At 38.9% G+C, this 13897-nt stretch overlaps 1 protein-coding gene across 12 annotated transcripts in view; it reads left to right on the top strand.

Annotated features, from left to right (window-relative positions):
* OTOA (otoancorin) overlaps nucleotides 1-13897 on the top strand; it is a 38853-nt gene that overhangs the window by 20990 nt on the left and 3966 nt on the right. For all 12 annotated transcript variants that reach the window (XM_086854743.1, XM_086854751.1, XM_086854749.1 and 9 more), the window contains 7 exons: nucleotides 598-691; nucleotides 1800-1929; nucleotides 5364-5551; nucleotides 9208-9363; nucleotides 10822-10964; nucleotides 11351-11487; nucleotides 12437-12534. In XM_086854743.1, coding sequence (XP_086710869.1) covers nucleotides 598-691; nucleotides 1800-1929; nucleotides 5364-5551; nucleotides 9208-9363; nucleotides 10822-10964; nucleotides 11351-11487; nucleotides 12437-12534 — 946 coding nt within the window. The remainder of the gene's footprint in view (nucleotides 1-597; nucleotides 692-1799; nucleotides 1930-5363; nucleotides 5552-9207; nucleotides 9364-10821; nucleotides 10965-11350; nucleotides 11488-12436; nucleotides 12535-13897) is intronic.

Genomic DNA, 13897 nt, shown 5'->3' on the forward strand with positions numbered 1-13897 from the left:
ACACTGTGCTAAATAAGATTTAACTTTATTTTATATCATTTAATTTTGAAGATATTTAAACATCCTCATAGTGGAGCAACAAAGCAAATAAAGTTGTTTGTAGGAACATGAGCTAGTAACAAATTTGTTACTATCCTCTTCTGTAGGCTCTTTCAGGCTGAAAATAACTTAGATCTAAGTGCTTTATTAAGTCCCCCACCAAATGGGTTGACTAACATTTGTCAGATTTGGATGATGTTTCTACTTCTCTTTTGATAACCATTTTGCAGACTACTATTGCAATATGAACTGACAGAAAACAGTAAATTTTCTTTCAAAGAAAGAATTATTTCTCCCTGTTCAAAGACTGTAATGCTAAGAACACTTGACTATTGAAGGAGAGTTCCATCACCACCATATTTGAAGGGTTTTTCTGATTATATTGTGAATTCCACTAATGCCCCATGTCCAGCGAGATGAGAAAATGCAATCTGATGCTTATAACAATGAATCATCACATTGGCATAGAACTGTCTGTGTTTTCTGTGTAATAAAGTATCATACAAACACTGAAGTTTTAGTATTATTATTGTAACATTTTGTTAAAATATTTTTCAGCTCCTCAAACAACTGGACAGCAGAAACAACATTAGATGTTGGACCATTCATAGCTCTGCTGTCAAAAGAGGAATTAAATGTCCTCGCTGAAAAGGTATGCTTTTATTAAAAACTTTAAATTTGTAACAGATATTTTAGAACTTGGATTTATGAATGTCATAATGCAGTCTAAATTTTGTAACCTGAATGCTGAACTAGGTAAATAATTCTTTTGTCAAAGAACCCTGTGTTAAATGTTTCACATATTCTTGACTCCATCAGAGAGATTTCTTCTTGAGTAATGTTACTATAAACAATTACTTGCATGTGTACAATGAAAATTGTACATTGTCACATAGGAAAAAGGGGCATCTATAGTGATGCAGACTCTTTTTTGGTACTTTACACCTTGCAGTGCTCTTTACTCTATCTTCCTGCCTTCCAACCATAAAAGTTGTGTTTCTTATCCTGTTATTAGTGGGATAATACTGATCAAATTAGCATTTACTCATGTGGCCCTTTGCCCTGAGGCCAGTGTAGCACAAGTAACAATAACTGATGGCCTCAGCATTGCACTTTGTAGTTTCCTTGCCCTCTTTAGTTCATATAATCTTAATTATTTTATGCATAGGAATAAACTATACTGGAATGAGGGATTCACTCTTCAGCAGAAATATGTGAACACAGTCAGTAGCTTTTCCACTGAAAATAATGCTTATAATTGACCAGCTAGAATAAGACTCTTCAAAGGAAAAGAAGGTGTCTAGCAGGGTGGAGGAAAGAGGTCAGAAAAGCCTAAAGAGGGCAAACAGGTCAAAGTTATTTCTCATAATTTAATTGGGTCCCTATCCTCGATTCATATACTTATCTGGCAAATTTAAAATAAGAGAAATGAAGCTCAAAATGGTGGAGCTCATTGCTCCAGGAGAGGCTGGACACAGATGCCAATCAGGCAGTGCTCAGGTGTTGCCAGAAGCTGAGAGGGCATACAGGAGAGAGAATCGCTCAGAATTTGCTTTGTTCCTCATTTTTTCCCCCTCAAATGTGTGCTGATGACCCTTTCAGTAGCAGCCAATTACTCTTTTCTGGAACATCTGGACAATGAGACAAGACTGAACTGTTACTACCCCCTGCTTTGCTAAAGTCTGCACAACTCTTTCTTCAAAAATTGATTGGTTTTAAAAGGAAGAGAAGCCTTATTTATTTTTTCTTTCCTTTTGAAGTTCCTAGATATCATTTTACAAATAGCAAAGACAATTGGACCAGTTTCTTCAGCTGAAGAGCTTCTATCAACTGTGTTCGAGTCAGTCTCCAACAGCACTGGCAGCATCCACTCGTCCCTCAGCAGAGCTGGTCAGTATTGCACCAGGGCCTCTGCAAAGTGCTGCCATTTGGGGCTGAGATGGTACAATTCAAACAGACTTTGTCTCACTTTGTCATCGTATGCATTCTGAGAACCAAACAAAAAAAGTGAAGTATTGAGTAACTTACAGACTTTCAGCAAAAAACAGTGAGAATCTTCATTCTGCTGCTCATCAGAGTTGTATAATGCACTAGTTGCTGAAACACTTTAATTATAGGATTGCATAATTAAGCATTTCCTGGGATCTTTCTGAGTGCACAAAGGAAAAAGATGAATTATTTGAATTCGAGAGGTTTGTTAATTTTTATTTTTTTTTTAATTTTTACTTTGTAATCTAATTGAAACCCCTTGAATTAAAAACCTGTGAAGGTGACAAGTTACTGTTGTGCCAAAAGATTGCACATAGTTAATCCTTTGCCAGACATGAGCATATGGTGACTGATCTGTTCTTAAATCTGACAGTGGTGGCACTGTGTTTTTTCTGTCCAAATGGACAGAGTTTGTAATTGTCTAAAAGGTATTTTAATTAACAACCAAACTAATCTATTAGAATATCTGGTGACAAATGCATCATTTTCTTTATATAAGATAGATACTCTGACTATATTCTGTTATTATAATGAAAACTATTCTTTCTCTTATCTGAAATTCACCCAGGCAGAATTTTTAAGCTGTGCCATCCTGTGCCATGGAAAACAATCCTGCTGTGGTGGAAGCTTTTGAAAAGCACCAATGAGAATTTAGACCCAAACGTATTCAAGGAGTTTGATATTGTCTGCCTTTGTCTTTGAAAATCTCCTCCTTGGTTCTCTGCCTAACAGAATAGAGGTTCCAAGCTCTCCGCAACCTCTGGGCCACCATGGAAATCCATCTGCTTGTATAGCAGGAACTCTGTATGATGACTGTGTGTCTCTGGGAATGAATTTGCCTCTTACAATGCTGTATTCATAGGCAGAGAGAGGTTCAGGGAGTTCTAAGGGTTGAGTTTTTTCATAGCCTGAAACAAAACATGACCTCAGTTGATCAGAGGAGTGATTACACAGTCATCAGGCTCTAACAAAAGCAGGACTGAGCTGGTGAAATAGCAGGGTGTCAGTTAACCTATATGCATGAAATTCACTCTTTCTTCAACAAGTAGATCAGCAGATCATAAGCCATATTTCTTTAGATATGGACCACAGGACTAAAGGTTCAGCAGCAGGTATTTCAGTCTGCCTGTGTCCTTATGTGTTCTTTTTTAAGCCTCTGGATCTGCATGAATCCCAGAGACTTCTCTAATTAGCCCAGCTCATGTCCAGTGCAGGTGCAGAGCTCTCTCATCTGCAATGCAAGGCCAATGCAAACCTGCCAGCAAAGCTGATAGTCTTTGTCAAAGGATAACTTGGCTCCAAGGCTATGGAGGCTCCTCAGTCTTCACTTGGGGTGCACAAGCTGAGCTGGAGGGAATCTGGGAGATGAGAAGTTGAAGGATTGTTTGTGCTACTCCAGGAAGTGCTTCTGGTATTGAACTTCTGTTACCAGACATAATCTTATCAGCTCCATACAGCTCACACAATAAGGAATGAAGTTTAATTACTGATTTGTAAATCATACGAAAAAATTTGGTTTTATGTAAATTACATTGATGAATAACATTGATGCAGAATAACATCGATGCATTTTATGTCACCAATGCTATGTTGTGTTTCTCACAGACCAGTTGTGAACTAATGCTAATATCAGTAGCAATTACCAGTTACAGAGTTCTTGCTTCTATGTCTATATCAAGATTAAAAACAAAGGTTTTAAGGTGCTTAAGGCAAGATGGAACATGAAAAGCAAACCTTGGGAACTGTGTCTGAGATGCTACCAGACAGCAGTGGCAGTGCTAGAGAAAATTTAGATTTTTCACCAGAAGCACTGAGATATTATGATGTAAATAAATGGTTTTTGTCAAACTAAATGTATAGCAAAAGGAAGAGGAAAGTGACGTCAGGTCAAAACTCTAATTAGTATTTCCCTCTTTAATTTCATCAGTGTATCTGGTGTGTTAAAAATTATAAAATCAATGTTTTTTTTCAAGGACACAAAGTCTTAGGTTTTCATGACTTGGGGAAGGGAGCTGCACTGTGTCTGGATGGGGAGCATTTACATGAGAAAAGCTGACCTTCTGCAGCAGGGGAAAGGGAAACAATGCAGCTACACAAGAGGGAGGTAAAGGGAGAGCAGAAGATCAGCTGGTACAGTGGAAGCTGAACAGCATTTTCATTTGCTCAACAGATTCAATCTTTTCAGTGTTCTACCCACTACTGCAGCTTCCTTTGATGCAAATAAATCCCTCCTCTGCCTCCTTTCAATGTACAAATCTACTTTGTACATCCTCACTTTAATTTATTTATCTGGAGGAGCTTAGCTGAGGCACAGCATCTGTGAAATTCATGCTTTTTACTGGTAATGACCATATCCAAAGACATGTAGGGATTATTTGGTTTAGATAATTATTTAATAAGGTTTTCCTAAATTACTGACAGGAGAGGGAGCAGTAAACAACCACATTAGTATTCTTATTTCTGCTTTCCATCAACATTAGAGGTAGATTATGCCAACAAAGACTAGGATTTGTTAAAACACACAATGGAAACTGTCTAGTTTGATAATGCATGGGCCCAGAGCCTGACTGTAAATAAGATATTTTAAAGGCAGTTTGTCTGTCCAAACAGTGCTGTGTAAGTGAACAGCCCTCTCTAGATTCTGACATTTTAACAACAGGCTTGACATAACGAACAAGCACGGTGCTTCTCTGACACATCCAGCTTCTGTCTTCATCTTGTTTAAATGTCAGACAAGTCTTACAAGATATATCTCTATCAGGCATTTCAGAGTGCAAGGACCTCTCAGGTCTGTTACATTCCTGTTGAGCTGGATTCACTGTTTGAATGTGATGTTTATTCGGCTGAAACTCTTCTTGGTGAACTTCCACCAGGGTCATCCCAAACATTTGCATTTCACTCCTGTTGAATCAAGGTTCCTAGTAAATGGTGGCTTTACCTCAGAACAAGCCCTTACCTGGGTTTTGATGCCTTTAGAGAATTAGACTTGAAAGAAACTTGCAAGATACTGGTAGTTTGTATTGCACACATCCATATTTTACTTTTATTGTGGCATCCTGCATTGTAACTGTTCTGAAATGTATGCCTGCTGTTGTCCAGCATGCACTTTTGGAGTACAAAAAATGTAACCAATGTCTTGCAAATTCTAGTTTTATATCCAGAACATTAGTAATATAAATATTTTTTAAATTCTTCAATTACAAAATAATTAATTTATCAATATCACATCAGCAGCAGTTAATTTTCATAGTCTGTTGCTCTCTTAAATATCAATATTGCTTTGATTTATTTTGTCATCTCTTTAATGAAAACTCTTGCTATTTGACCTTTTTCAGATTGCCTGAGAACCAGAGCTCCTTCTTCAAATGAAATAATTAAATTAGGAGAAGCAAATGTCTTTTGGTCAGTTCAGGAACTGAAATGCATGGACCCAGGGACTTTTGACAAAAATGTGGAGCTTCTTGGGGCTGTCTCAGGTTTTAACAGCTCCCAGCTGACTGCCTTGAAGGAAAAAGCCAAGCAGGTAACTATCCTATCTGTGAAGGAAAATTAAATCTGTAATTTGATTTGGTGTTATTGAACTATGCAGTTCTAAAATAACTGTGCTATGTCAATATCACTACTGCCATGAGAATATCTATGGTTTATTGGAAAAATAATGTGAGGTGGTGATAGAAGACTATTGCCCTTGCTTTAGAGTCAACAGGCAAGTAGTTCTGAGTTATTGGCAGCTGAAATAATTAAGTGTTTTAGCTTTTGAATTGCTTTTCTGCTTGCTTCTTACTTTTCTTTCATAAATGAAAAATCGGCAAGCAGTACTAGGGGCTGTTGATTGCCCTGCTGAGAATTAAGCTTGGCATGTTAAACTGTCTACATGGATGTTAAATATAGCTTACTGTGGGGTAAACCCAAACTGACTGAAAGGCAGTTATTGGCTGAATAAAGTTCCTTCTTCCATCTTCTCAGAGGCAGGGACACACCCATCAGTGGGAAATTTTAGGGAGGAAAAAACACACCTACATTTTGTCTTTACCAGAAGTATAGTCAGACAGAGGACTGTGCTGGAGCCAGCTCAGTGCTCTGGCTGGGTCTGGGGCATTAACAGAGCTCTGAGCAGCCCTGCCTGAGCCAGTGTGGGCTGGCAGAGAAGTCAGACTTTGCTCCATCCCTGTTGTTGCCATTGCACTTCTCCCTGGGGGTGACCTCCTCTTGCTGCTTTGTGATTGCCTGCGCTGCCAGGGAACAGACATTCCCAAACATACTTTTGGTTCAGCAAGGAAAAAAAGCCTTACGGTGCAGTAAGACAAATTGTTTTGGTTGCAGAAAACTGGAAGGTGAAGAGGGTACTGGCCCCAGCCCAGGTTCAGCTTCCTCCAGCATCTGCTGGAGGTTATCTGTTCTCTGCTTCCATCTCTGCATGGTTACTCTGTAATCCCCTTCTGTCAAAATGATCCAACATGTAAAAGTCCTTTTTAGGTTCCATCAGATCATTCTGACAGAATGAGGTTGGGAAACATCTACAAGTTGTAGTTGTCTGCAAGTAGTACAGAGTGCAAGAGGCTCAGAGACCTGAGGGCTGTGACCTCTGGAGGAAAGCAGGAGCAGGGGGCAATGTGGGCCTGGCCAGCATCTCCTTAAACCATCAGCTGCAGCCAGTAGTGGAGCTGACAATGGATTTTGGGTAAATAAGGCCAACTGTGCAATTTTTAGCAGTGAAGCTCAGCTTTTTAAACAGTGGAACTGCAGGTGCTTGAAGAGAAGTGTCACTGCCCAGATTTCAGAAAATAGATGGTGACTCTCTGCAGTTGTGTCTCTGCTGCCTTGTTGCAGGAAGATAACTGCAGCAAGTGTATTCTTCCCAAGCCAGCTTCCCTCTGTCAGCAGGGACACAGGTGGGTAGGAAAAGGGGAAAAATGTAACCCTAGAAGAAAATATAAACAATGCTCCCCTTACATAGTAGAAATTACTGTTCTTTACAGCAGTGCAACATATTGGTGTACTTACAGAGTGATACCAGTTGTAGGGAAATTGCCAACAAGGTTGATACTTTCGCGTTTCTGACAATATTCCAAGACACACAGATCTGTAGTGCTCTGAAAAGCAGTATATACTGTCTGTGAGTGTTTGTACAGATTTCTGCTAGACAAAAACAGACTTCCTATATATTAATTTCAAAATGCAATGTTGTGTTACTCTGAGCATGAGAAATGAGACAGGACAGGCAAAGCTCTTTGAAATTATGTGCATAGATGCTGTTATGTTATTAACATCTTTGATTAGAGGTTCATTAAGCCTGAACTACTCATTGTTCCAAACTAATTCAAAAAGTCTAGTTATCAGATTGTGTCTTAATGAAAGTAAGAAGCTTAGCTCACTTTTAAGTGGAAGGTCTCCCAGCTCTGCAGCAGTGACAGCTGCATGGATCTGTAGTCTCTAGGTGAATGAGGACAAAGGAGTGTTTCAGTTTCACGTGTTGTGTTATTTATATCATTCTGCCTGAGATTTTACCCAGCACTGTCAGATAATACTATTTATGAAGTGCTTCAAATTCTGTAGTTTGTGGCCTAGATCAGGAAACAGACACTTGGCATTTTTGCTTGCATGTGTTTCATGTATCTCTTAAGCTAGAGAATTAAAAGCTTTAAAATTAGGCTAATGCTTTTTACTATCTATTTTCTTTAGAAAGGATTGAAGTTTCCCAGACTTAGACCATTTATGACATTGTAAAACCAACATAAAAAGTCTGGTGGAAACTCAGTTGGGAGGTACAAGTCCATCAATGCATCTCTTAAACAAATCCTTAACCCGAAGGTCATCATTGGGAAAAGCACCCTGGCAGCTCTGGGGCTGCTCTGTGTTGGATATGCATGTTGGTATGAACAGCAGAGAGCCTGCAGCTCTGCGTAAGGAGTATTTAATTTTAGATATCCAGATTCCTGAGCTCTACTTTTATATTTTCTGGAGATTGTAGAGCTCCATGTCTATCTGATGGTGAAAAACACTTATTTAGTAGGCAACTACAGACATGCTCTTCAGCAAGTCCCCACTAGCTTTGTCCTCTCTAACTTCTTGAATAAAACTTAAATTGTAGCTGTCCTGAAATGGAGTAAATATTTTTCTGACTCAGAGAGTAGCCCAGCCCTGGGCTTTTAGTTTTAATTTTCTAGGTGGAATTAGCAGCACAATGTTATACTAGAAACCTGTCGTGTACTCACTGACACAAAGCAGAGTTGCTGAAGTACATGAGAGCTTTAAAGTGAGCATTTTTTTAATGTGTGTCTGTCTTGTTCAAGTCACTTCCTCTGGCCAAAACCCAGTGTCTTTTTCTGTAAAGGCAATTGGCCACATCCGGGTAGATACTGCCCACTGTCTACAGTCTTCTACTACTGTCAACTAAATGTAATTGTTAGTTCTGGCCTCTGAATATTCAGCTCTTGATGGACTTTTATTATTCTTTACTCAGGCAGAACTTTTCCTGATACCAAAACTTCTTTTGTGCTGCTCAGTGACAGCTTTTCGATCACTGTAACTTTATTACAAATAAAGTAAAAATCAGGGAAGTTTAAATACATTGGTACTGGTTTAGAAGAGCCCCTGCTTATTCCTTTGGGTTTCTTACAACACTTTAAAAATTTAACAGTATCTGTACAAACGCTTTAAAATTATTTTTTATTTTAACATTGTAGGAACACAATCTAGTAATCAGAACTTTAGGAACTGGTTCTTCATCTGTATTATTTGATTCTCTGTCTTTCCTTGTCAGTGACTGAGCCAGGGTGACTGGTCACAAAAGCAACTAAAAGTCAGTCCCCTGGAGTGATTGCAGCTGGGTAGAAGCCTGGGTAGTGCAGGTGCTGCTTTCTTGGCAGTATAACAGTGTGGACCTAGGCACAGATTCCCATTTTTATTGTTCTTAGTGGTTTTGCTCCTACAGCCACATTTCCAGCAGTTCCTATTCGGACTCATCAACAAGTCCAAGTTGTAAAAATTGCAGCATTTTTAGATTAACTAATCATTATTGGTGTAGAACCTCAAAAACCTTCACAATTCCTAAGGTCTGCCTTTTGTGTGCCAAGAGGAATATTCAGGTTTTAGGACTGTAACCAAGGGCTCTGAGAATGGTGTATATAGAGGAAGAGTCATAATGATCTAAAAGATATTAATGGCTCTTGTCCAAAGGTTTGGGGGTTGCTGCCAGACTGGAGGAGTTACCAAATCATCTCCCTGGGCCGCATTGCTCTGGCTCTCACTGAGGAGGAAATCATAGAGCTGGACCTGCACTCCATTGACACTGTTTCTGTTCTTAGTCAGCAAACAGAGTGGACTCTTACCCAGGTGAGTGAGTTTCTGAATGTACTCCTGGTGAAAGGCTCTGGATTCGTGGCCTTTGGGACTCAAGTCCTGGAATTGCCTAGAAAACAGATCCAGAGATCCACACTACTCCCTGCTGCTTTTGTGCAGCTGTGACCCCAGTGAAAGTGGCCAGGCAGGTCAGCACTGGTGTCTGCCTGGATGGGGCTTCCCTGGGGAAGTGGCCAAGACAGTATCAATCTGCTTTTATGTTAATGTTAACATAATGTTAATTGTTAATGTTTTTATGTTAATGCTTTTATGTTAATGTTAATTGGGATGGAGATGAGTGTGTTCTTTAGCACTTGCCCACTAAGCAGTGGAAAGAGATCAGCAGGTGTCCTCACACTGTCCCTGGAATAGACACTACTGCTAGAAGTATTAGTCCTTCCTAGCTAAGGAATAGGTAGTGTGCCACAATTAAGATCCATTACCCTAGAAGTCCTTTATTAGCAAATACACTCCTCTCATGTTCCTTTCCTTGAATCACTTCTAGTTATGTCAATGGGACTTTCATAATATGAGATTAAAACTTCCATTTATATCTGCAATTGGCAGCATATTTCTGACTTTGTGGCCCATACCATCAGGGCTCTGTGACTGCACAGATGCTGACATGGTGGCAGTTTTGGCAGAATATCACAGATTTGTTTAATAGATTCATGTTCTGAAGGGCGCCATAAGAAGGAAGTACTTGGGAGGATTTATACAGGACTAGTTTGCTTTTGAGGTTTCCTGCTGTCAATAAGAGTAAGTTAAAAGAGATTAATTCTGCTGAATTTCAGTTGTCTAAAACTTAGGCAGCTAGTTAAGCTACTTATTTGAAGGTCAGCATTGTGGATAGATTAGGAAATCTGGGAAGATGGTTTGGGTTGTTTCTTTCATTGGCTTTGGAGGATGTCTTAAAGCTTAAGATGGACTCAAAGTTTTTAAAGGGTTAATTTAAAATGAGCACCATCCTAAATTACTTTAGCTTGGAAATGCACTTTGGTACCAATATCCCATTCATATCTGAAAATTAATCCTAAACACAGGTCACCACTCATATATGGCGCTTAAATAAGACAAGTCATCCTGAGTATTAAAAATAATAAAAATTACGTATTGATCCCCTTTGGTATTTTATGTTTTCTTGTAGCAATTTAACTGATTCTGAAGCAATCCAGCACCATTTCTTCTTGTAAAGGCTTTCCTTGTGACCTGGCAGAAGTACAGAGTGTTTTCACACCGTTTGCATTTAGCAAGTGGTTGGATAACAGTGCCCTGTTTTAGTGTGACATGTAGGTGGTGACAGTGCTCCTCCTGAAGGCCAGGGCTGTACACTGGGGAGGCTCAGGATATGTATTTATGCACCATAGCTTCTGTTAGGATTTTAAGCATCTAGTAACAAATCCTTCAATTATATTTACCCTGTTCATGCATACTATCTTACTGCTTTTGTAGGCAAGAGCTATTTTGCAAGGTTTTCTAGATGACTCTGGCCAGACCATCAGCACACTAAAAAGTTTTGATCTAGTTGGATTAGGAGCTGTTCTCTGTGCTTTGAACTCCACAGAAATCACATCCATAAGGACTTCTGAATTCAGGTACTGCATTTTATATCTAATGAAATATTTATTAGTAACTCTATTGATAAAATTTATTGTGCCGTTTTTGTTCCATCAAGATTTTCAGAGCCTAAAAGGCACCTTTTTACATTTTAAATGCTTTTAGAAAAGCAGAAGGCATGCAGCAGTTTAAAACATGTTCTTTTACAGTCTTCCTCTGCCATTTATATCCCACCATTTAAGTACTGCATTGAAAAATCAGGTTTTTGCTCAAAACCTGAAATGTTTGTATGCAATTTGTATACATATATTTTAAATTGAAAGTGGGTTTTACAGTCTTCTTATAGCAGGCTAAGTATGTTTCAGGCCTATTTAGTACTGCATGTAATTGCAGCTTGTAATGATGACCTTGTTGCCTTTTGCAGTGCTGCAATTGCAAGAATTGGCCTGCTGTTTTGTAGCACCCCTGTTCTGAGGCAGTTTAAGAAGATGACAGAATCTGTGTTTGGTGCTGCTACCAGCTGGAATGGCTCTGTTTTACAGGAAATTGGTACTATAGCAGGTAACAAAACTACCTCCAGATGATGATGGTTGTGAAGCATTGCTATTAAGAGACAGTTTCACCTAGCTGGGGATTTTTCTAGACTGGCAAAAGACATTTCTTCCAGAGGGGGCTCACCTGTGGGGATAGACATTCAGCAATTTCAGAAGCACTAAGAAAAGTTGTGGTATTCTCTGTAAGGTTCTGTAAATCTGATCCAACTGACCTTGGGAAGCACAGTCTGAAGTTACTTGGGTCCTCTAAGCTGGAAAGGGTGAATCAAGGAGGGCAAAACCAAGCAGGATTCCAGACCCCGTCACTCTTTGTGAACCAGGCTGTACTGGGAGGAGCTGTGCTCTGGCTGCCCAAGCATCCTGTCTGGAAAGAATGGGCTGCTGAGGGAAGAGCACAAGGGCACAAGGATTGGCCTGGAGTGATACTTCTCCAGAGTGCTCCTGTGGCCTCAGAGATCTCCTGAGCCAGAGGTCACTCCCAGTTTTGTTCCTGGATTGGTTTCCCTGTTATCGTTTAACTGCACATTGAACTCTCATAATTTTTAGCATCCCCAGTGCCTGTGGCAATGATTCCCTACTGTAACCACCTAAGTTGTGGAAAAGTCACTCCCACTGCAGGATTGTGCTCACTAACCATGGATCAGAAGAGACCGTCAATGAGCATTTTCTAATAACATTGCTTATGATTTTATAGGTTTTTCTAATTCTCTTTTCCAAGGTAAGGCAGTTCAGGAAGAGTACATTCTATGTTAATGGCTAAGGTCAGATGATTTGTAATGCTGAATTATAATGAAGGAAATAAAATATAGAAAGAAACAGCATCTCTTTATATAACACCCTAGAATAAACCACTTATTATGTATTTTTTATAAATGCTTAAAGATTATATTACCTTAAAATAAATTTAATAAAAAGAACATTAACCGAGCTTTGTTTCTATTATGTGGGGTTTTTAGGTGGTTTGAATGAGGATGAATTAAAAGCTTTTGATAAAAGCTTGCTGCCATATCTCCAGCCATCAGCAGTAAGACATATACCTCCTGAAATTTTCCAAGTAAGAGCTTGATCACTGAAGAAGTTACTAAATTTCTATTGTTTTTACTCTAGTATAAATAAACGGTACTGATTTATAGGTTTTGGGTTTGGGCAAAAAATTTTCTGTGGTCTGTTAAGTGAGAGACCATCAAGGGTCTGGAACATTAACTTTCAGTTGTATCATCTGTATTTGTGATGCCCATGAAATATGCTAGACAAGCTTTATTCATCCTTCAGAATGCATCCCAAAGAAAAAACAAGTATCACAAAACAGGGAATTGACACTGTATTTTCCAAAGTTTTATTCAGATCTGAATTTTTGTCTCTGTTTATTAACATTTGCTGTAATAGCTACAGATTTCTCTGCTGATTGTGCAAAAGCTGTTTTATTAACCTAAAATCTGGCACCATTCTCCTGAGTTAGCTCTGAAAAACAGATTGTGCAGGCAGACACAGATCAGAAAGGAATTACATCTAATTACAGCAGTACTGAATGTGGACCAGAAATTAGAACAGGGATCCTGAGATCATTGCCCCTGACTTTCTTTGACTTAGTGACAAGATTAATATTCTGCCTGGACTGGTCTCTTTCAGATGTTCAGGCAAGCAATGGACAGATGAGCTAAACAGAAAGTTAACTGTGTCAGCTCCCATAAAAAAGAAAAACTCCTTGAGTACTAGCTGTTTGTGCACTGTACCACTGACAGTCCAGATAAGCATAAAATGTCCTTACAGAAACTATTTCTTTGCAAAACTGCTCTATATCATCTTGTAGAATTTCCATCGAACAATATATTTGTTAGTAAGAGTAGTAATGATACAAAAGGTGTTCAACAAAAAGCAGGGTACCTCTTTGGAAGAGTTTTCTGTATTTGAAAGATTCAAAGAAGATTTTGGTTTTACACGGGTTTTTCATGGCCTCATTTTGCAGCTGTATAAATTATTCAGATTTTGATTTATGAAAAGTTACACTGTATTATGTACTTCAAGTGAGTTAAGAAGATGCTCAATTCAAAATGTCAGAACCTGTAGGCATTTCTGTGAGTTTGCTCAGTTTAAACCAGCACACCATTTGGTAGACAATGAAAAATGGGCAAGGGTTTGCTCCATCATCTGACCTACTTGCCAGGGGAATTTTGTCTTTCCAAACTAGAACCTGGATGCAGAATTATTACAAGAAAAAAAGCTTGTTGTGTAGGAGGGTTAAAATGCTTGTGTCTGCAGAATGTTAACTAGAACTAAAGCAATCCAGTCTGCCCAATAATGCAGGCTTTACAAACTGGTTAATTGCTATGTGATATAAGATAATTACTGTAGGATTATGATTGCCATGTTTAATTTTTGAACTTAATTGAACAAACTGGGAAGATTTTCAATCTAAA

The sequence above is a fragment of the Cyanistes caeruleus genome, chromosome 17, assembly GCF_971803275.1.
Source record: "Cyanistes caeruleus chromosome 17, bCyaCae1.hap1.1, whole genome shotgun sequence".
In the NCBI taxonomy this organism is placed as follows: domain Eukaryota; kingdom Metazoa; phylum Chordata; class Aves; order Passeriformes; family Paridae; genus Cyanistes; species Cyanistes caeruleus.